The sequence below is a fragment of the Esox lucius genome, chromosome 1 (assembly GCF_011004845.1).
Source record: "Esox lucius isolate fEsoLuc1 chromosome 1, fEsoLuc1.pri, whole genome shotgun sequence".
In the NCBI taxonomy this organism is placed as follows: Eukaryota; Metazoa; Chordata; class Actinopteri; order Esociformes; family Esocidae; genus Esox; species Esox lucius.
In genome coordinates, this window is record NC_047569.1 from 6,225,915 (window position 1) to 6,249,347 (window position 23,433).

A 23,433-nucleotide genomic window follows, 5' to 3' on the forward strand; every position below is an offset into this window, starting at 1 on the left:
TCTAAGGGATCGCCCGGCCACCCTGCGGAGAAAGCTCATTTCGGCCGCCTGTACCCGGGATCTTGTCCTTTCGGTCATGACCCAAAGCTCATGACCATAGGTGAGAGTAGGAACGTAGATTGACTGGTAAATCGCGAGCTTTGCCTTGCGGCTCAGCTCTTTCTTCACCACGACAGACCGATACATCGACTGCATTACTGCAGAAGCTGCACCGATCAGTCTGTCAATCTCCCGTTCCATCCTTCCCTCACTCGTGAACAAGACCCCTAGATACTTAAACTCCTCCACTCACCACCAACCTGAAGTGGGCAAGCCACCCTTTTCCGACTGAGGACCATGGCCTCGGATTTGGAGGTACTGATTTTCATCCCCACCGCTTCACACTCGGCTGCAAACCGTCCCAGTGCATGCTGAAGGTCCTGGTTAGAAGGGGCCAACACGACAACATCATCTGCAAAGAGCAGAGACGAAATTGTGTGGTCCCCAAACCTGACACAAACATGCACTGGGAACAAGTCTGACTTACTGCCGGCAATGCGGACCAAGCTCCTGCTTCGGTTGTACAGAGACCTGACAGCCCTTAGCAAAGGACCCAGGACCCAATATTCCCCAAGCACCCTCCACAAGATGCCGCGAGGGACACAGTCGAATGCCTTTTCCAAATCCACAAAACACATGTGGATTGGTTGGGCAAACTCCCATGAACCCTCCAACACCCCGTAGAGGGTATAGAGCTGGTCCAGTGTTCCACGGCCCGGACGAAAACCACACTGTTCCACCTGAATCCGAGGTTCACATCGCGTGGCGGTCGGGGACAGTGCCTCTGGGATGGCAGACCGGGGTGGTGGTCCCTCTTTTTAAGAAGGGGGACCGGAGGGTGTGTTCCAACTATAGGGGGATCACACTTCTCAGCCTCCCCGGGAAAGTCTATGCCAGGGTTCTGGAGAGGAGAATACGGCCGATAGTAGAACCTCGGAAAATCTATGTCATTCCTTTAAATAAGAAAATAAACAGAAATAGGATTGATAAAATTCTTGATAAACTAACCTAAATATTTTCAAGGAGAGCCTTCCGTCAATACATGCAATTAAGTGCTTCCTATAGCCATGGATATGTTTATTGAACCACTGTACTAGCAGTTTGGACCACTCTTGTGCAAACTGCTCCAGTTCTCAAAGAATTGACGGGTGCATCCAAAATCCTGTTTTCAGATATATCTACAGGTTTTCAATGGGATTTCGATTTGGACTCATAGCTGATCACTTCAGAACAATCCAGCATTTTGTCATTCCTAGGTGATTTTTGAAATGTTTTTGTCACTTAATCCTGCTGGAAATCCCATGACCTTTGATGGAGACCCAGTTTTCTGACACTGGGCTTGACATTGAACTGCAAAGTGCTTTGGTATATTCCTAATTTCAATTTTCCATGCACCCTCAAGGCATCCAGTGCCAAAGCTAAACCTAAAATGTAAGTTTTGGTAATATTTTTTGACTGTTAGGAATTAGTAATTTTTCTGTAAACATAGAGAAAAGCATTACCAAGCATTACCAAAACGATCTGAACCTGTCAGTTGGAGAGGCATTTTAAGGTGTGTTTCAGGAAACTGCAGGCAGGTTTTCTTAAAACTCTCTGTCACTTAGAAATGTCCTTGTTTTCCTTGAAAACATCCTATTCATTTTGCTATATAGGAAATATTTGACAAGGATAGATTTTTTTAAAATTTTATTTAAATAACTGTGTCCGTCAAATTTTGCTTTAATCAAAAAATCCTTGATTTGCAGCAAATACAGCTTTTGACAATCTAGTTGTCCATTCCTCCTGAAGCACCTCCCACAAGTTGGATTGGTTTGATGGGCTCTTCTTACCATAAACTGGTCCCACAACAGCTCAATAGGGTTAAGACCCAGTGACTGTGCTGGCCACACCATTATAGACAGAATACCAGCTGACTGCTATGTTCCTAAATAGTTCATGCATAGTTTGAAGCTACGCTTTGGGTCATTGTTCTGATGTCAGAGGATAGTGGCTGTAACCTAGCGGACCTGTGACGCGTTTGTTTCTTCCCACTCCTCTTTATATTCTGAGACAGTTTGCACAGCATTGCATAAGATCTTCATGGCAATTTCTCACATGGAACAGCCTTCATTTCTCAGAACAAGAACAGAATGACGACTTTCAGAAGAACGTTCTTTGTTTCTGGCCATACAAGCCTGTAATTGCAACCACAATTGCTGATGCTCCAAATACTCAACTAGTCAAAAGAAGGCTAGTTTATTTCTTCCTTAATCAGCAATTGATCATCCATCGTGTTTTCTCTTGCAGCCACATCCAGGAAGGTTGGAAACAGTGGCATGAGCTTTAGACTTCTTGATGTAAGCTGGAGATTAAGTTCTTAGGGGATGGACTTGTATCCTTAAGATTGTCCATGCTAGGCTAAAATGTTGGATCTGACCTCATCAGACAATTCCATGATTTTCTTTCTTTGCAACCCCTCTCATTTTGGTACATACAGTGACACAAAATAGGAGAATGACTTACCACAAGTGTAGAAAAATCTGTATCTACTCCAAGGTGACAATAATATTGTCTACGCCATAATAAGATTCCTTTGTCGAATACACACGTTTTAAGTAAACAACTCATGTTTTGCTTTTGGTAAACGGCCAGCCAAAGAAATACACTGGCAATGAAAGTGCAAAGGCAAAATTACTTCATGCCACGACTGCACTATGTAATAAAGACTAAACTATTTTATTCCAAGTACAATTATGAGTATATGGAAAGTAACATAAAGGACTTCAACACAAAGAACTTGTTCAACTCAAAATGTTTTTCAACACGGCTGATGATATAGTCTCAAAAGATAAAAATATATTTTTCTGGGATAGGTTCAGCCTATACATATGTATCCTACGGTACCAGACTTGTGCATCACCCCTGCAGGCTTTTCTATCTACCAGCAGTACAGAACGTCAGAGTCAGGTAAAAGTAAGGGAAGAGGGGTCTGCATTACAGTTAGCTATTGCTGGGAAAAGGATGTTGCAGTGCTATCTACATATTGTTCACCAGCCCTGGAGCTACGGTCTGTAAAGATTCTACCTTCCGAGGGAATTCAGCGCAGCTATTATGACAACAGTCTATAAACCCCTGCAGGCGGATAAAATGTGTGCACTGGAAGTTCTATATGGAGTAATAGATGGACTAGAAGATGCACACCCTGAGGCAAATGCTATTGTTGTTAGCGATTTAAATAGAGCAGATGAGAAAAGTTCAACCAAAAATACCACCAGCACATTAACTTTCCTACCCAGGGTGATGAGACTCTTGACATTGCTATTCACAAATCCAGAATGTTTACAAACCCCTCCCCAGCCCTACATATGGTAAGGCAGACCACACCTCAATTTCGCTCCTCCTATCCTATAGACAACGCCTAAAACAGGAAAAAATACAGTTCAACATGGAAGGATCCATTACTACCCTATAGGACTGCTTTGAAACAACGGACTGGCAGGTGTTCTGTGATACAGGCGATGGGAACATTGATGAATACACAGACTGTCTCAGCATATATCTCCAAATGCAACAAAGATGTCATTCCGAGCGTCAATGTCAAGGGTTTTCCCAACCAAAAGCCCTGGGCTAATGGTAATGTCCATGTCAAGCTCAGAGCATGGTCCTCCGCCTATAGCTCTGGGGACCTGGAGGCCTTGAGGAGCTCCAGATATGACCTACGGAAGGCTATCAGGGATGGATTAGTTGGAGTCTAATTACCACAGCGTTGACTCCAGACACGTGGGAAGGACTGTGACACATCACAGAAAATAAAAGAAGAAATAGCAATGATGCTCGTCCCACCGCCTCACTCCCTGACAAGCTCAACTCCTATGCACATTCCATCAGTGAGGCTTGCTGGGGACCAAGACAACTACACTCCTTCCCCAACCACGGCTGACGCGAGGAGAGTTTTAAAAAATGTGAACCCTCGGAAGTGACTAGGACCAGATGGCATTCAAGGCCGTGTCCTCAGGGGGTGCGCTGACCAACTAGCGGAGGTTTTCACCTCCATATTCAACCTCTCCCTGTCTCTGTCTACAGTCCCCTCCTGCTTCAAACAGACCATCATCGTCTCTGTACCGAAGAAACCTTCCATCACCTGTCTGAAGGACAATCATCATGAAGTGCTTTGAGCAGCTGGTCCGAAGTCACATCTGCTCCACCCTTCCTGACACCTTGGACCCCTTTCAATTTGTATACCGCCGCAACAGATCTACGGATGATGCCATCGGCTTGACGACACATTATCCTCTCCCACCTGTAAAAAGGCAACACATGTGAGGATGCGGTTTGTGGAAAATAGCTCTGCATTCAACACTACTGTACCATCCAAGCTTGTTCCTAAGTTCAGGACCCTGGGACTTAACACCTCCCTCTGCAATTGGATCCTGGACTTCCTGCCGGGCAGACCCCAGGTGGTGTGAATGGGCAACCTCACCTCCTCTACATTGACCCTGAGCACTGGAGCCCCACAGGGCTGCATACTCAGTCCCATCCGGTACTTACTGTTCATGCATGACTGCGTAGCCACACACAGCTCCAAAATCATCCTCAAATTTGAGAACGACACTACCATCCACCTGGGTCTCATCTCCAACAACGATGAGAACGCTTACAGAGAGGAGGTAAGAAACCTGGCAATATGGTGCCAGTAAAACAACCTCTCTCTTAACATCTGTAAGACTAAAGAGATAATCATGACTTTAGGAAGCTAAAGGGGGGTCATGCCCCCATACACATTGATGGAGCTGAAGTGGAGAGTCTCCAACTTTAAGTCCTTGTGTTTTCATCAAGAATTTCCTCACTTAGTCCAAACAACCAAACTTGGCAGTGAAAACTGCCCAAAAATGACTTCCTGAGGAGACTCAAGAAATTTGTGATGTCTTCAAAAACTCTCACCAACACTACAGGTGTACATTGAAAGCAAGTCCGTCCAGAGGGTGGTAAAGTCTGCTGAGCGCATCATCTGCTGCAATTTCCCCTTCGTGCAAGGCATCTACCATACACAACGCCTGGGTAAAGCACGGAACATCAAAGATCACAGCCACGCAGGCTATGGTCTATTTGCACCGCTGCCATCCGGTAGACGCTGCAGGAACATCGGAACACGCTCTTCCAGACTCAAAAACAGTTCAGGCCATAAAGCTCCACAACCAGTAACACTGATTCATGACCATACTGATCACACACAAACATTCCAGATGCTCTGATGGGCATTAGAATATTCCTTTGCATGTACCAAGCATATTATACACAAATGTATCTACAATGGATATTTAAAAAAAAAAAAAGGTCTACACACCCTGTTAAAATGCCAGGTTTTTGTGATGTAAAAGAATAAGAAAAGATCAATCATGTCAGAACTTTTTCCACTTATAATGTGAACAATTCAATTGAAAAACAAACTTTGAGCAGGAAAAATAAAAAATAAAAACCCTCTTATAACTGGGGATGTGGCTGTGTTCAGAATTAACCAATCAGATTCAAACTAATTTTAAATAGAAGACATTACATACCTGCCATTATTTAAAGTGACAAATCACAAATATCGTTCTTAGTTGCATCTCAGAGCAAAAGCCATGGTCCGCAGAGAGCTTCCAAAGCATCAGAGGAATCTCATTGTTGAAAGATATCAGTCAGGAGAAGGGTACAAAATAATTTCCAAAGCATTAGATATACCATCGAACACAGTGAAGACAGTCAACATCAAGTGGAGAAAATCTGGCACAACAGAGACATTGCCAAGAACTGGACGTCCCTCCAAAATTTATAAAAATACGAGAAGACAACTGGTCAGTGAGGCTTCCAAGAGGCCTACAGCAACATTAAAGGAGCTGCAGGAATTTCTGGCAAGTACTGGCTTTGTGCTACATGTGACAACAATCTCCTGTATTCTTCATATGAATGGGCTATGGGGTAGGGTGGCAAGACGGAAGCCTTTTCTTACAAAGAAAAACATCCAAGCCTAGCCGAAGTTTGCAAAAACAAACATCAAGTCTCCCAAAAGCACGTGGGAAAATGTGTTATGGTCTGAAGAAAACAAGGTTGAACTTTTTGGCCATAATTCCAAAAGGTATGTTTGGCGTAAAAACAACACTGCACATCACACAAAGGACACCATTCCCACAGTGAAGCATGATGGTGGCAGCATCATGCTTTGGGGCTGTTTTTCTTCAGCTGGAACCGGGGCCTTAGTCAGGATGGAGGGAATTATGAACAGTTCCAAATACCGGGCATTTTTGGCACAAAACATTCAGGTATCCATTAGAAAGCCAAAGATGAAGTTCACCTTTCCACACGACAACAACCCAAAGCACACAAATTCACAAAAGCATGGCTTCACCAGATGAATATTAATGTTTTGGAATGGCCCAACCAGAGCCCAGAATTGAATCCAATTGAACATCTGTGGGGTGATCTGAAGAGGGCTGTGCACAGGAGATGTCCTTGCAATCTGACCGATTTGGAACACTTTTGCAAAGAAGAGTGAGCAAGTAATTGCCACGTCAAGATGTGCCATGCTAAAAAGACTGAGTGCTATAATAAAATCAAAAGGTGCATCAACAAAGTATTAGTTTAAGGGTGTGCACACTTAAGCAACTAGGTTATTGTGAGTTTTAAATTTTTCCCCCCTCAAAGATTTCAGTTTTTTTTTCAATTGAATTGTTCATGTTATAGGTCACATTAAAAGGTAATACTCAATGCTTCTACCATACTGTTTATACTCCCCATCCTACTCTTTCAAAATGTATGCTAGTTTAAATAATTTGTATATTACTGCCATACTTGCCATATATACAATATTTAATACTACAACCAATATTGCTGCTAGCTTACAGTAACCGTTTTAAACTGCTGCTATGTACAGTGTCATGTACATTGGGGAGAACAAATATTTGATACACTGCCGATTTTTCAGGTTTTCCCACTTACAAAGCATGTAAAAGTCTGTAATTTTTATCATAGGTACTCAACTGTGAGTGACGGAATCTAAAACAAAAATCTAGAAAATCATATTGTATGATTTTTAAGTAATTCATTTGCATTTTAATGCATGACATAAGTATTTGATACATCAAAAAAGCAGAACTTAATATTAGGAACAGAAACCAATTAGAGATCATAATACGTCGCCTGTAGTTCTTGACCAGGTTTGCACACACGGCAGCAAGGATTTCGGCCCACTCCTCCATACAGACCTTCTCCAGATCCTTCAGGTTTCGGGGCTGTCACCGGGGAATATGGACTTTCAGATCCCTCCAAAGATTTTCTATTGGGTTCAGGTCTGGAGACTGGCTAGGCCACTCCAGGACCTTGAGATGCTTCTGTTGTGGAAATTCTTGAACTGATGTATTCTTGGTCCTATGCATGTATGAATGAGTTACTAGTTAAAGTACTGAGTACCCATGTTTAAACAGGTAGAGGGGCGTGAGAGAGGGGTTCTGGTATTTGTCCTAGGGGGGCATCCTTGACCGGCACCAGTAGAACACAGGGTTAATCGTAAATCTGCCTATCATGTTGTTTGTCCAGATGCTGTGATTCTTCTCCTACAGTTGAAAAGGTTACCCATTTGGGGGAGGATAGCATGCCCCTTTAGGTAAACTCAACAGTGAACATTATGGCAGAAAGGATAAAGTGGGGGGACAGCCCGCCTTTGGGTAAAACCTATGTGACACAAGACAGATGGCTAACAACTTACCACACCCCTTTTTGTATGTGATATATACTCTTGAATGAGCTATATTGAGTTAGAGACTCCTCAGACGATTATGTTGGTAAGCGGTTGACGCGTCTCTCTTATTTGCAAGTTATATTAAAATGGTGCCTAGAGAATTTTGTCTCTATTTCTTACTCCTTTAAGAGTGTCGATCGATGGAATTACCATCACACTTCTTACGCAGCCACTCCTTAGTTGTTCTGGCTGTGTGTTTCGGGTCGTTGTCATGCTGGAAGACGCAGCCACGACCCATCTTCAATGCTCTTACTGAGGGAAGGAGGTTGTTGGCCAAGTTCTCATGATACATGGCCCCATCCATCCTGTGGTCCCAGCACTCTTCAGGTCATTGACCAGGTCCTGCCATGTAGTTCTGGGCTGATCCTTCACCTTCCTCATGATCACTGATGCCCCACGAGGTAAGATCTTGCATGGAGCCCCAGACCGAGGGAGATTGACCGTCATCTTGAACTTCTTCCATTTTCTAATAATTGCACCAACAGTTGTTGCTTTCTCACCAAGCTGCTTGCCTATTGTCCTGTAGCCCATCCCAGCCTTGTGCAGGTCTACAATTTTATCCCTGTGTCCTTACACAGCTCTCTGGTCTTGGCCATTGGGGAGAGGTTGGAGGCTGTTTGATTGAGTGTGTAGACAGGTGTCTTTTATACAGGTAACGAGTTCAAACAGGTGCAGATAATACAGGTAATGAGTGGAGAACAGGAGGGCTTCTTAAAGAAAAACTAACAGGTCTGTGAGAGCCGGAATTCTTACTGGTTGGTAGGTGATCAGATACTTATGTCATGCAATAAAATGCAAATTAATTATTTAAAAATCATACAATGTGATTGTCTGGATTTTTGTTTTAGATTCCGTCTCTCACAGTTGAAGAGTACCTATGATAAAAATGACAGACTTCTAACATGCTTTGTAAGTAGGAAAACCTGCAAAATCGGCAGTGTATCAAATACTTGTTCTCCCCACTGTATATTATTACTTTCTCCTCTTGATATATTTACTGCTGTATGTAATTTTTTTTCCTAAATTCACACTACATGGCTGTAGTGAGCTATGCCACCATTCATAAGCTTTTGCACTCATATGAATCTATAATACATAACTACCAATTGCAGCTAGTTCACACTTATGTATATTACTGCCATACTTGCCATATCTAAATGTTCAATACTACCCAGATTGCTGCTAGTTAACAGTACTCTTTTTAAACTGCTGCTAGTGTACAGTGTATTGTATATATATTATATATAATTGCTTTAATATATTATAATTTTCGGACAAGCTATATTTGTGCTTATATACTCTTAAGCCTCACTATGTAGTGGTCGGGTGCCATGTCACAAGTACTTCATTGTGCAGGATGACACTGTGTTGTTCGGGGCATTTGACAAATAAACCTTGAAACACCAAAAGAACAGTATGGTAGGATTGCAAAGCAAAAACTCACTTCCTCGCTGAGTACGATGTGCCTGATGAGCTGGACTACGAGTTCCAGGTCAATCTTATCGTCGTCGTCCATCATCTCCAACACTTCAATGGTGCTGTCAGAGTACCTGCCAATTACAATCAGACAGGCAACCAGAGTCACCAGTCACAGACAGCGGATACAGTCCTGAGGAGACGGTGATGCAGACTAGTCAATCAAGAAACGTGACAGTAATGCTATGTTGTGGAGTATGGCAATGACGCGCAACTGAAAATTATTTTCTTTTTCATCTGTCAGACAGCTTTGACAATTCTCTCAGCAACCATTGTATTATGCTGTCAGATTAATTAAACAGATGCCTAATAATAAACTAAAAGCATGATAAGTCAGGCAGACACTGTTGGGAAATAGTAATCAATCTCTCCTTAATCCCCAGGGCCCAGTTTTAAGTCATGTGGATTCTGCCCATCGATATTAAATGTATGTACTACAAATGAATGCAAAAGCATTCCCCAATTGAAGTCAATGACTTGCCCAATGTATTCATAGTACTTCCATGTAGTTTGTCCTATCCAGTGTTTAGAATCCGTAAGACCTTTGGAAAAACTGATTGCCCACTCAGACCCCTGACCAGAAGCAACAGTAACTTACCTATCTCGGAGTGTGCGGGCGTAACAGGGCCAGCTCTCTTTGTACTCTGCCTCTTTCTGCTCTTTCTCTGGTCGGGAATTTTGAGCCTGCATGAAACCCCTCTTCCACCTGGGTCTCCGTTCTTGCTTCTGGGGACGGTACCTGACACACATGCGCACACACAGAGACCCACAAGCAAACTTCAATCCAATAACTACCTGACACACATGGTTAAGCCCAATATGTAACAGGGAAACTACCTACAAACCATTCTGGTTCCGAGTTCAAATTCAACCAAAATTGGAAAAATGTATTCTCCTAATTCTCCTTAAATTCATTTACTTGGAACTGCAGTGTTTTGTAAATAACATTTTAATAAAATTGGAGTGTAGTCAGATTGATCTTTATTTTAAAGAGGAATGTAATTAAGACTATATATACATCAAACTGGAATTGAAGTAGAAAACCATCCTTGGAATGGAATCCATCCTCAGAATGGAATTGCAATCGAGATTTCAGTTGGAATCTTCAATTCAACAACCTAAGAAATGTAGCTGACACTTAAACCCTAACTAACGTAGCCATGCACACAGTTTATATTATTTTAAGCAAGGTTGTTATCAGGAATGCCTTACTGTTCCTAGGGTTGCAAGGGTTTTAACAATACAATGGTTTTATCTAGATTAACAAAACTTGTGGCCAAATTGGTGCCAGGGATACATTTTATCATCATATAAACAGGTGAAAAGGTTAACTGTCACTTGCTGCTATCCTGAGGTTACGTGGTACACTTTACTGACATACTCCCTAAGGCTACTCAGGCCTAAAGACAATTTTCTTGCGGTGATGTATGAAGTGATGTCATGCACCATATATAAACAGAATCAGAAAAAAAACTAAAACAAGAAACAAGGCAATCCTAGCTCAGCCGCCCCACAACAGAAAGCGGTGCCATCTTGAGATTCGAACCCGGGTCGCCCATGTGAAAGGCTGTATCGTTAACCACTACACCACGGAGCTGTACATTTGGTAGGTGTCAGCATAGCGTGTTGTCGCTATCCTGAACAAATTATTTTTTGCCACTGGCCGTTTTAATAGTTAATTGGCCATTTGTGAACAACATTGATACAGTTCAACTGACTAACGTTTACCTCCACCACAAATAGCGGCTATGTACTGCGTTTGCCACTCGACAATTTAACAGCGTAATAGCCAGTAATAACCCTTACCGGTATCTACAAACTTACTAGAACAGTTGTAAGATTTGGGCAATTGCTAGCAAGTTTTTTTCTTTAATGGCAAAACATACTTTTTTCTTTCATTTGTGAATGACATTGATACAATAACTATCAATAAAGGTGACAATAACTAACCTTTTCATCAAGTGAAAAAACTAGAGAATCGTGGAATCTACCAGAAATAATAAATGCCGTTGCTCTCAATAGATTTGAACTTAGGTCTTCCACATGTGAGGCACTGTTTTCAACCATTACGCAAGGCATTACACGTTTCAGCAGTCGCTAGACTCCATTGAGGATTGTGTTAAATTGACTAACGTTTCTTATTAAGTTTACCTCCACCACAGCGTCTATGAACTGAATTGCCAGTAATAGGCTTAATAATATCTACCAACTTCCTAGGAATAATCAGAATAATTGAGCTATTGCTAGTGAGACTGAAGATTAACTATTCCATGCAGAAACAGTCCCAATATAACCGCATACAGTTTCAGTTAAGGCTTACTATAACGTAACTACGTTGTTAAGCCAGCAAATGTGTTTGTCTATCCTGCACGGATGCATACTTTGAAGATCCAACAGAAACAGTCGCAGTATAACTGTAAACTGTTTTATTTCAGAACCTTAAGATGCAACAGCTCTGACGAGGTGTATAAACACACTGATAATGTTGTTCACCTGGTAACTAACACATTGCTCTACGTCTAATGTATTTGTCCGCTTGCTCAGTTGTGCATCAGGGCCTCCCACTCCTCTTTCTATTCTGGTAAGAGCTAGTTTGCGCTGCTCTGTGAAGGAAGTAGCACACAGCGTTGTATGAGATCTTCAGTTTCGCATGGAATGGCTTTCGGACGTGTTTCAGAAGAAGGTTCCGTGTTTCTGGACATTTTGAGTTTGAAATCAAACCTACAATTGCTGATGCTCCAGATAGGAATAAAAGGCCAGTTTTATTCCTTCTTTAAAACACTTTTTAGCAGTGCTAAAATAATTGCAAAAGGGCTTTGTAATGATCAATTAGCCTTTTAAAACTATAAACTTAAATTAACCAAGAATGTGCCATTGGAACACAGGACTGATGTTTTCTGATAATGGGCCTATGTACGCCTACATAGACATTCCATAAAAAATAATCCAACTACAATGTCTACACTGAATTTCTCATTAATTTATTTGTATTTTAATGGGGGCGCTTATCATTTGAAAACAAGGACATTTCAAAAGTGACCCCAAAACTACTGTATCCTCGATGCATATCTGGTATAGTCTCAAATAAAGCTATTGTAGTGTAAAAACACCCCTACAGTTCATGGTCAGGAGATTAAGTGATTGTAATCTCTATTCATTTAAGCTTGAGGCCCATGAATGATTTTTTGTTTTAAGCGGGATCTCACCTGAGCATCTCCACCACATCCTCCAATAGAAACTCCTGCACAGGGAAGGTCATCCCCGGGATGTGGATCATAGGACAGTTATCTGGAGAGCAACATGAAAAAAGGGAGAGAGGGCAGGAGGGGGTGAATGGACGAATCTCCTGAACCAACCGAGATATAAAGTAGGAGACGATAATAATTTTTTGTATTTGCACTCAGTCTACCACCTGACTTGAGCAACTTAAAACACATTGGTACTTTGTGCCGCAGCAAATTTCTACACGAAAAACAACATACAACAGAGACTCGGAATACTCTTCATGCAACAATAATTTTATAGATAACCAGCATTTAGTTCATGTAGCAAGAAAGCTAGCTGCAATAACTGGAAAACTGATCTGTCTCAGATAACATTGTAAGCTAATAATGTGATGAGCAACATTGTCCTTTTAACCATTCATGTGACTGAAATAACATTAGTGATCTAACTGTATCGTTTGCATTACAGATCAATCGGACGTTCAATATTGGCTGTCAGACACTTGAAATTAAACCTGGCTACCAATCACAAGTTACCAACAGCCTGTTTATTTTAGAAAGTTAAGGCCAATAAAAGCTAGTGCTTACATACTACTTGTACAGCTACTATTAGGTTAGTCATTAGCAGGCTACGCTAGATACATTTCTCTAGTCAAGCATTAAAAAGGCAATGATTATGAGCTAATTTAACAGTGTTCCTTAAAACATCAGTGGAATCAACAACTGTAATCAAACAGAAATTATACCAAAAATAACAATGTAAAATTGGATATGTTAAAGCCCCATAGCTTTGTGAATCAATGTCTGTGAAATAATCGTATTTATTTAATAAACGTATCCATGTAATAGTTTTAAATAATGTAATACTTATATGAGATACATTTTGTGATTATCATAGGGAAATATAAATTAGAATATGAAATGTTCTCACTTTTTTGTTAAGTTCTCTGAAATTGTATTAATAGAACAATATGCTAAGCATAAACACGTTGTATTCTGCTCCAACTCATGTGCATTTATTGTTGATGGTTTAGAATAGCTCCCAGATGCAAATGCTGACAAATTGCTCCATACTGAGGTATATGGGCTCTATGCTATAATCTATGGTTCCACTGTATATGAAAGCACACCAACTATTAAATGTTTGATACTATTTTATTTTATTGTCTCAATCCTTACCAAAGTATCTGGAGAACTTCTCAGCATTTAGAGTGGCACTCATGAGGATGACCTTGAGGTCGTGTCGGACTCGGAGCAGGTCCTTGACAATGATGAGCAGGACGTCAGAGTGCAAGTTCCTCTCATGGATCTCATCTAAAACCAAGTGGCTGATGGTTGACAGCAGACTAACAGAGGGGTAAGTAACACACAAAAAGGAATCAGCCGCTAATGGGAGAAGGCGACATTCCCTGTTGAAATGTTGAAACTTCCATATTCTTTTCAAGTTTGAATTGATCTTCTGTATAGCAGATACATTGAGATATGTGAAAAGCACTTAAATTGAATAAGGATTGGATTTGAAGAAGATAAAGACTGGGACACTCACGGGGAGGAACGAAGCCACTGTAGTATAATGCCCGTTGTACAATACAGCACCGATCCCTGTTTCCGTGGTAACCGACTAAAAGGGGGAAGGAAAGTTGGGGGGGAATACATAATTTAATGCAACATATTATTCATACAAGTTGTTAAAGCCTATCGACTTACTTACACTAATATGCTGTAAACCCCTTAAGCAGGACCAGGAAAAAGAGAAAAAATAATATTACAGGTTCTTTTAATATCTCCACACATCTTTTGCACAGGCTTCACTGGCATAAAATTGAAAATAAAAATGGTGGTACATTATGTCATCCCACCCCAACACAATGGCTGGCAAACATTACATCTTGAATGGTTTTATATAAGATTCTACCTGCTTTGCATAACTCTTAAGGCAACATATGGTCTTATGCAATGCTTCTGTAACAATTGCTCATACTAATTACATTTGGTTGGGAGTCATTGAAATGTGAAAACGAGTAGTAGGTTGTGTTGATTTTAAGAGAAAATATTACAATTAGATTAAGTGCAGGAAAGCAGCAGGTGTGTATGTGTGTTAATATCCCAAAGCTTGTTTGATTAGAAATTAAATCAGTGTTTCCCAACTAGGGGTACTAGGACCACTGGGGGTGCTTAAGAAAAATCATGACACCATAGGCTTAGTAGTAAAATAAACATGAGGGGGTACCTCAGGGTATGGCTGCACATTATATTGTTTCAGCATCAGCATTGCGATGTACGCATCCGCAACAGGCACATTGCAGAACAGGCGATTTAGTAAGGTAAACATATATCAGTCTACAATATATTTTTTTCTCAAATGGAAAACTAGCATTATATCTCTCTGATATAAGGTAATTTACTCTGATTTATGGGTTATTGGACACAGTTAATTATTATTATTATTATTTTAAACACTGACACGTGGTTGACGTGCAGGCTCTGCTTGTGCGTGGCAAAATGATAAGCGAGGAACAGGCAAAAAAGGCAGAAATGGAGAATTTGGTTGCAAAAAGAAATGCATCGTCAATTATATGGAAATATTTTGGCTACAGACAGGATGAGGTTGACCAAAAACAGGTACTTTGTTGAGAGTGCCTTGGAATTGTTGCCACAACATGGGGTAACGACCAATTTGTTTGATCATTTAAGGCTGCACCACAAATCTTCGTATGACGAGTGCAAAGCATCTCAATGCCGTCCAAAGCAAAATCACCATGCAAGAAAGGTTCCAAACGACAGAGAAAAATCACAGATTCAATAACATTTCACGTCGCCAAAGACATGGTACCAATTAAAACAGTTACGGAAGAGCACACCAACGAGGAAGAGGAGGAGTTACCCTGCCCGGAGGAAGCCCGGGGCCCCCATCTGGAGCCAGACCCAGAGGGAGGGCTTGCCGGCGAGCGCCTGGTGGCCGGGCATGCCAAGGAGCCCGAAAAAGCAACGTGGCACCACGGGGGGGGGGGTGGTTCTGACTGTTGTTTGTGCAAATGCCCCGAACAGCAGTTCGGAGTACTTGGCCTTCTTGGAGACCCTGAATGGAGTCCTGTATGGGGCTCCATAATTCTGTTGGGGGACTTCAACAGGTAATGAGTGGAGAACACCTGGAGAGGCGTGATAGGGAGGAACAGCCTTCCTGATCTGAACTCGAGTGGTCATTTGTTGTTAGAGTTCTGTGCTAGTCATGGATTATCTATAACGAACACCATGTTCGAACATAAGGATGCTCATAAGTGTACGTGGAACCTGAGCACCCTAGGCCGAAGGGAGATGATTGATTTTGTGATCGTGTCATCGGAGGCCGAATGTTTTGGACAATCGGGTAAAGAGAGGGGTGGAGCTGTCAACCGATCACCATCTGGTGGTGAGTTGGGTCAGGGGGCAGGGGAAGACTCTGGACAGACCGGGAAAACCCAAACTGGTAGTGCGGATGAATTGGGAACGTCTGGAGGAGAACCCCGGAGGAGGTCCTGGAGGAGGCCTGGGAATTTGCCCATCCAGTCTACATGTATTTTGTGGATTTGGAGAAGGCGTATGACCGGGTCCCCCAGGAGATACTGTGGGAGGTGCTGTGGGAGTATGGGGTGAGGAGGTCCCTTCTGAGGGATATCCAATCCCTGTACGTCCAAAGTGAGAGCTGTGTTCGGGTTCTCGGTAGTAAGTCGGACTCGTTCCAGTTGGGGTTTGGCCTCCGCAAGGGCTGCACTTTGTCACCAATCCTGTTTGTAACTTTTATGGACAGGATATCGAGGTGTAGTCGGGGTGGGGAGGGGTTGCAGTTCGGTGGGCTGGGGATCTCATTGCTGCTTTTTGCGGATGATGTGGTCCTGATGGCATCCTCTGTCTGTGACCTTCAGCACTCACTGGACAGGTTTGCAGCAGAGTGTGAAGCGGTTGGTATGAGGATTGGCACCTCTAAATCTGAGGCCATGGTTCTCAGCAGGAAATCGATGGAGTGCCTCCTCCAGGTAGGGAATGAGGCGTTACCCCAAGTAAAGGAGTTCAAGTATCTCGGGGTCTTGTTCGCGAGTGAGGGGACAATGGACCGGGAGATTGGCCGGAGAATCGGAACAGCGGGGGCGGTTTTACATTTTACCGCACCGTTGTGACGAAAAGAGAGCTGAGCCGGAAGGCAAAGCTCTCGATATACCAGTCAATTTTCTTTCCTACCCTCACCTATGGTCATGAAGTCTGGGTCATGACCGAAAGAATAAGATCGCGAGTACAAGTGGCTGAAATGGGTTTTCTCAGAAGGGTGCCTGGCTTCTCCCTTAGGGATAGGGTGAGAAGCTCAGCCATCCGTGAGGAACTCTGAGTAGAGCCGCTGCTCCTTTGCATCGAAAGGAGCCAGTTGAGATGGTTCGGGCATCTGGTAAGGATGCCCCCAGGACGTCTCCCTAGGGAGGTGTTCCAGGCACGTCCAGCTGGGAGGAGACCTCGGGGTAGGCCCAGGACTAGGTAGAGAGATTCTATTTTGACACCGGCCTGGGAACGCCTCGGGATCCCCCAGTCAGAGCTGGCAAATGTGGCTCGGGAAAGGGAAGTTTGGGGTCCCCTGCTGGAGCTGCTGCCGCCGTGACCCGATACCGGATAAAGGATGAAGATGAGAAGATGAGATGAGATGTTGTTGCTGTATAATATTCCACTTGTGACAGCACTGTTTCAACTTGTGCATTACATTTTTCATACAGCTCTGGGATGGCAACTTGAGAAAAATAGTTGCATGATGGCATTACATTCTGCTTGTCAAGGAAATAAATCATGTTTTTAAAACCCTCTTTGGTAACCGTTTTAATTGGTACCATGTCTTTGGCGACGTGAAATGTTATTGAATCTGTGATTTTTCTCTGCCGTTTGGAACCTTTCTTGTATGTGGTTTTTGTTTTGGACGGCATTGAGATGTTTTGCACTCGTCACACAAAGATTTAAAGGGCCACCTTAAATGATCAAACAAATTGGTCGTGTTGCCTCGTGTTGTGGCAACAATTGCAAGGCACTCTCGACAAAGTACCAGTTTTTGGTCAACCTCATCCTGTCTGTAGCCGAAATATTGCCATGTAATTGGGGATGCATTTCTTTTTGCAATTCTCCTTTTCGGCCATTTTTGCCTGTTCCTTGCTCATCATTTCGTCACGCGCAAGCAGAGCCTGCAAGTCAACCATGTGCAGCAACGAAATCAGTGTATAAAATAATAATTATTATTAACTGTGTATCCAATAACCCATAAATCAAAGTGAATTACCTTATATCAGACAGATATAATGCTAGTTTTCCATTTGAGAAAAATATATATTGTAGACTGGTATGTTTACCTTACTAAATCGCACGTTATGCGATGTGACTATTGTGGATGGGTACATCGCAATGCTGATGCTGAAACAATATATCGTGCAGCCCTAATATATAGAAAACCACAACTTCCCCTTGAGGAGCATAGAAAATGCCACAACTTCCAAAGGAAATGAGAATGAGGTGGTCTAGTGAAGAAGTGCCCAATCAGCGGCCTAGTGGCATTCCTATTTTTAAAGGCTATGCATACACTCACACCATTCCAACAATGGAATTTTGTGGGAAAGCTTAAAAACACCATGATTCCATAGTGAAAGCCTGAAGAAAATTACACCCAACCTGATGGCTGTTTTTTATGGTATACCTCAACACAAAGTGATGCGATGCACAGAAGTGGTTTAAAACTATATAGAGTTAAAACACTCAAAATGGTTCATCAATTTGAATACTGGTTTAGGCATATGCTTTTACTATATTGTTCGTCTCGCTCCTTCTCTTCTCTTTGCCAGGTAGAATTAATATACAGCAATGGTAAAACAGGTGATAACAATACAATGGATGAGGATTCATCACTGTCACATATTCTTGTACAAAAGGAAGCCATTTGGGCAGTACACACACTGGTAAAAGAAAATGCAATACAGCTTTGTTTGCTAATGAATTGTCACCTTATAAATGATCAAGAATGTTCTTGTCGACACCCTTAGTTTAGTTGTATATGGTTATGTAGGTGAGACAAAATAAACAGACTCAAAGGCATCCAGACTAGGCAGAAGCACATATAATCCTTATGGACTCGACATATCTGCCAATTGAATGTGTCCCTCAAAATCTAAATCAGTCTCATTTTAAAGCTCAATAGCTGGAGGAACATCAGCAGCTCAACTATTCAACCCCACCGAGAGGAGACGTCATTACATCCCCAGTACTATGCAAAAAGGTATTGGCGTAAAACAACGGCGTGACACAGAAAGACATACAGACAGAAACAGGTCTATCCTTTCCCCTCAGAGCCCCCTCGCCAGAATGAACCAATCATCTGTGGGAGTAGCTCTAGCTCTCTGATGAAAACAGCGATTCAAAATTCCACATTGATAAAGCGCTCTCTTTCCTCGCACGCACGCGCACACACCACAAAGGAAAAAAGACAAGATGTTTCTTTGAATCAATCTGCTTTGGAGGCCGAGTGGAGCATCCTGCCAGTAAGGCACATTAGCGAGTTGCATCCAACACCACCCACGGACACCACCCTCCACCGCCCTCCCCGTCTCTACACCCACACACACAACCTTGATGGGATTAGCAGTATCGCTCCATCCCTCCCTTGCCTCAGAGTTAGAGCAAAACAGATGATGCCATCAAAGAGGGCGCAGAGAATGTAAGCTTGGTGTGCGCGCGCAACACATCTCTGCCGAGAGACACTTTGAGAGTATTTAAGCCTACGGACAAGATGGCTACTGAGCGGTTTGCGGCCTCCGTGATCCCTCAGCCGGTTTGTATTGCCAGGTCTACATTACTGTTGTCCCTGTAGTATTTTCAGGAGTGCCGCGGGTTGGGATTCCAGTTCAATCCCCTTATTTTGCTGTTCTGCTGCAGCTTTGCATTTTCTATGCTCCTGAAGGGGAAAATTGTATAAGACGTCGAAAATGTGTCTCGGTTCATAAATCCCCCTGACTCATTGTTGGACTGTCTGTCAAAGCGCTCAGCTCTCTTCAATCAAGGAGAGCTAGACTTACATTACCCCACCCCCACCACAACTCAAAACGATTGAAGCCCAATCTAAGGAGATATACAGCGTAGACATTGTTAAGTGACACGCTTGAGTGGATGTAAGCTTTTCTTACATCCCTGCCAAGCTATATTGTATGGCCGGCTGACGTAAATCTTGCTCTAGCTCGGCACTCTCCCTGAGTGAAAGAGCAGTGCACCTTGACAGACATTCCAGCAATTAAAATGGAGGGCTCTATGAACCGACACATTTACACAATTTGACCGCGTTCCCCTGTTGAAGTGTTTAAGGAAGTTTAAATGAATCCAAAACAAGCTCATCTACTGAAACTCTTATATTCTCCTTTAAAAGGGACGATCCAACTGAAAATACATAACTCACCTCTGCAGGCGGATCTGGTAGCCGCAAGAGTTTCCATCCCCCACTCTTTCTGCCCTTTCCGCAGCCACCCTCTCTGCTACCTAAAACCCACAAGCACATTCAGAGAGACCACACCAGGCATATATCAAAAGGGCAATACATGTACCAGGAATAAAGGGACACCTTATACACACACACACACACACAAACGTTACTCACAGATATGGCACTGATGCGTCGTGGCTGAGTGCACACCACCCTGCAGAGTGAGCCCATGCCCCTGTCAATGTAGTCGTCCAAGATAAACTGGGTCACCTGGGTGGTTTTACCACAGCCCGTCTCTCCACTGACCACAAGCACCTGGTTGGACCGGATCACCTCCACCAGCTCCTGTTGAAATGGAAACAGGGAATAGAGGTAAAGGGCAAGGCTCTTTCTGTCGCTGCTTGATGAAACCAACAAATCGTGAAATTTCCATCTTTTCAGGAAATTTGAAAAAAAGTGTTGTATTTTACCACTAACAGACACAATGTTTCTAAATGTCTGAATCTATTTATAATACCTTTCTTATTAGTCCTGAAATGTTCAAAGTACATTAAAAAAAATAACTTGACAATAATAACAATAAATATTCAAAACACAGTAAAATAGAAAAAGGCAGACATATTTTACATTTTATTTTAGTTAATATTAGAAAGTTAATAATAAATTTAGACAGCAAGGTTTTACAAAATGTCCCTGAACTAAATGTAAAATGAGCGGCCTAGAATATCATTATCCAAGTTGACGGAGAGAGAAAAAAATATATATAAATACAAATAAACAAAAAAACTTACCTCTTTCTTGCCAAAGGAGGGAAGTTTTTCTCTGAATTTCTGCACAAAAAATAAATGCAGAAAGGACCTTGAATTGTTATAAGCATTCGATCCATGTTGTAAAATAAGAACATCATTTGACCAACTTAAGTGATGTAAGGACAACAAGCGTTTGGCAATGTTACGATAGCATGGTATATCGACAACGGAAAGATGTTGTCGATGCTGATGTCAACATGATGCCGTTTGATGGATAACCTCAACATTGTATGCGTAATTAAGGCCCTATACAATCTGCTGAAGCGTTTCACACTGAGTAACAGAGACACTGGCTGGGAGCTGAAGCGTTTCACACGGAGTAACAGAGACACTGGCTGGGAGCTGAAGCGTTTCACACTGAGTAACAGAGACACTGGCTGGGAGCTGAAGCGTTTCACACTGAGTGACAGATACACGGGCTGGGAGCTGAAGCGTTTCACACGGAGTAACAGAGACACGGGCTGGGAGCTGAAGCGTTTCACACTGAGTGACAGATACACGGGCTGGGAGCTGAAGCGTTTCACACGGAGTAACAGAGACACGGGCTGGGAGCTGAAGCGTTTCACACTGAGTGACAGATACACGGGCTGGGAGCTGAAGCGTTTCACACGGAGTAACAGAGACACGGGCTGGGAGCTGAAGCGTTTCACACGGAGTAACAGAGACACGGGCTGGGAGCTGAAGCGTTTCACACTGAGTAACAGAGACACGGGCTGGGAGCTGAAGCTTACTTTGAGAGGCAAATTATGGCCTTGTTCCCTAGTTCTCATAGATTACTGAAAATAAAAATGTGCTAGGCCTAGCAATGACATTCGACCCAACCTCAACCCATCCACCTTTCATCCAAACCAGTATTTTATTGTCCCACTGGGGCTTGGGCTAGAGTCAACCAGCACATCGCTACTAGGCAGGTAGACCAGCTGGAGCAGGCTCTCGGTAACTGGGAGCGTGCTCTTGTGCCCATTAGAGAATTAGCATATTTTGTGGACTATGAACCTCAGCACACACACACATTTAAATCTACACTCTGCCATTACTGTGGATTCAATGGGTCATTAGACACTTTTCACTAATGTAACGATATGCAGTGGTTAACAAGATTTGCATGATTCATGTGACACTGTCACACAACCACTGAACAATAATGGACAACACATACTGCACAGTGGTCTTACAGATCTGTGGCACTTTAAGAGTAGGCCAGCCAAAATGTGGTGGCAATCATTATTCATATTACGGGACTAAATTAGGAATAGACTTTCAGTTAAAAATAAATGTTTACCATTTTATTGAATTCCATGTTTAATATCTAGACTCAATGATTCCACCAGTGATCTCCACACTGCGGAAATTAGAGGGCCCTTGTGCATATGTGCTGAAGCCAAACGGTCGACAACGCCCAAACCTTTAGCGACAACAAACACAGTCAATTTATTACTGCTTATTACAACCACAATTCTCACCAGCATTTCCAGGTATTTGGAGTCTGCCCTCTTCCTCTCCAGGTCCCTCTTTAACTGTTGGTCCAGTGCATTCTCCCTGACCACCTCCTGAAATAAGTACTCCAGATCTTTATCCTTCCCTATTTGCTCCGTTTCTGTCCTTTCTTCCTGGGGCTCAACTTTAGGGGCCTCCTTGGGAAAGTAACTTAAAAATAAAAAAGAATGATGATTGAGAGTGAGCATGATAAGCATCCAAATAGTTATTTTACCCACCACGACCCCACAAACCAGGAGTCGGCCTACCGTTGGGAGGTGAGCAGAGAGTTCTGTACCGGCGTCTCCACCTCCTCTTGTTTGGTTTCAGTCTTCAGGACATCCGGAGAGGGCTCATCTCCATCAAAGTAACTGAAACACGGAATAAGTAACCGGGGCAATCAGTAGTTAGGCAAACTTAATCATCCCTTGAGCAATACTGTCTCCCAATCAAGTATGTCAGCAGGCAATGACAATGAAGCTGACCATGCTGTTGGGTTTTGTGAACTCAAACAAACATTGAAAAACCATGAAGTATTTGGGGAAAAAAACAATGTATATAGCCAAGAAACAAAGACCAAGTCTAACTTCAGTAGATCAAATGCTACATTGGTCCACCATTCCAGGTGGACTATATAGCGCAGTCTGCAACAGCCACGTCTTTCAGCCGTTGCATACAATTAAGGGATTAATCCAGGTATGAAAGTACATTGAAAAAATACTAAGGCTGCTTATATTCATTATTTTGTCAATAAATATTTCTAAGCATAAAAAGCTTTGATTATTTGAATAATTGAAAGAAAGAAAACATGTTTTGCAGTCTATGGTGATGCTTTTACACTGAACCAAAATATAAACAATGTTTCATGAGCAGAAATAAAACAATCCCAGACATTTAAAATGGCCTAATGAATCAGTCAACTGACTGATTTAGTACAATTTTGGCAACTGTAGCATATTGTGTTAATATTTGTTAAGTATTCTAGGAGCAAGGTAAAGAAAAACAGTTTCACTGTTCCCTGGTACAATATACACCAATCAGCTATAACATTATGAACACTGACAGGTGAAGTGAATAACACTGATAATCTCGTTATCATGGCACCTGTCAGTGGGTGGGATATATTAGGCAGAAAGGGAACATTCTGTCCTCAAAAGTGATGTGTTAGAAGCAGGAAAAATGGGCACG

The 23,433-nt window shown here is 42.4% G+C and overlaps 1 protein-coding gene across 1 annotated transcript in view; it reads right to left on the reverse strand.

Moving 5' to 3' along the window:
* dhx36 (DEAH (Asp-Glu-Ala-His) box polypeptide 36) overlaps positions 1-23,433 on the reverse strand; it is a 53,719-nt gene that overhangs the window by 25,169 nt on the left and 5,117 nt on the right. Inside the window, exons 3-12 of the mRNA XM_013140721.4 lie at positions 22,515-22,616; positions 22,233-22,416; positions 20,752-20,790; positions 20,135-20,305; positions 19,937-20,016; positions 14,039-14,113; positions 13,672-13,838; positions 12,475-12,556; positions 9,867-10,007; positions 9,237-9,342 (exon numbers count right to left, since the gene is read on the reverse strand). Of these exons, the coding sequence (XP_012996175.2) occupies positions 9,237-9,342; positions 9,867-10,007; positions 12,475-12,556; positions 13,672-13,838; positions 14,039-14,113; positions 19,937-20,016; positions 20,135-20,305; positions 20,752-20,790; positions 22,233-22,416; positions 22,515-22,616 (1,147 nt within the window). The remainder of the gene's footprint in view (positions 1-9,236; positions 9,343-9,866; positions 10,008-12,474; positions 12,557-13,671; positions 13,839-14,038; positions 14,114-19,936; positions 20,017-20,134; positions 20,306-20,751; positions 20,791-22,232; positions 22,417-22,514; positions 22,617-23,433) is intronic.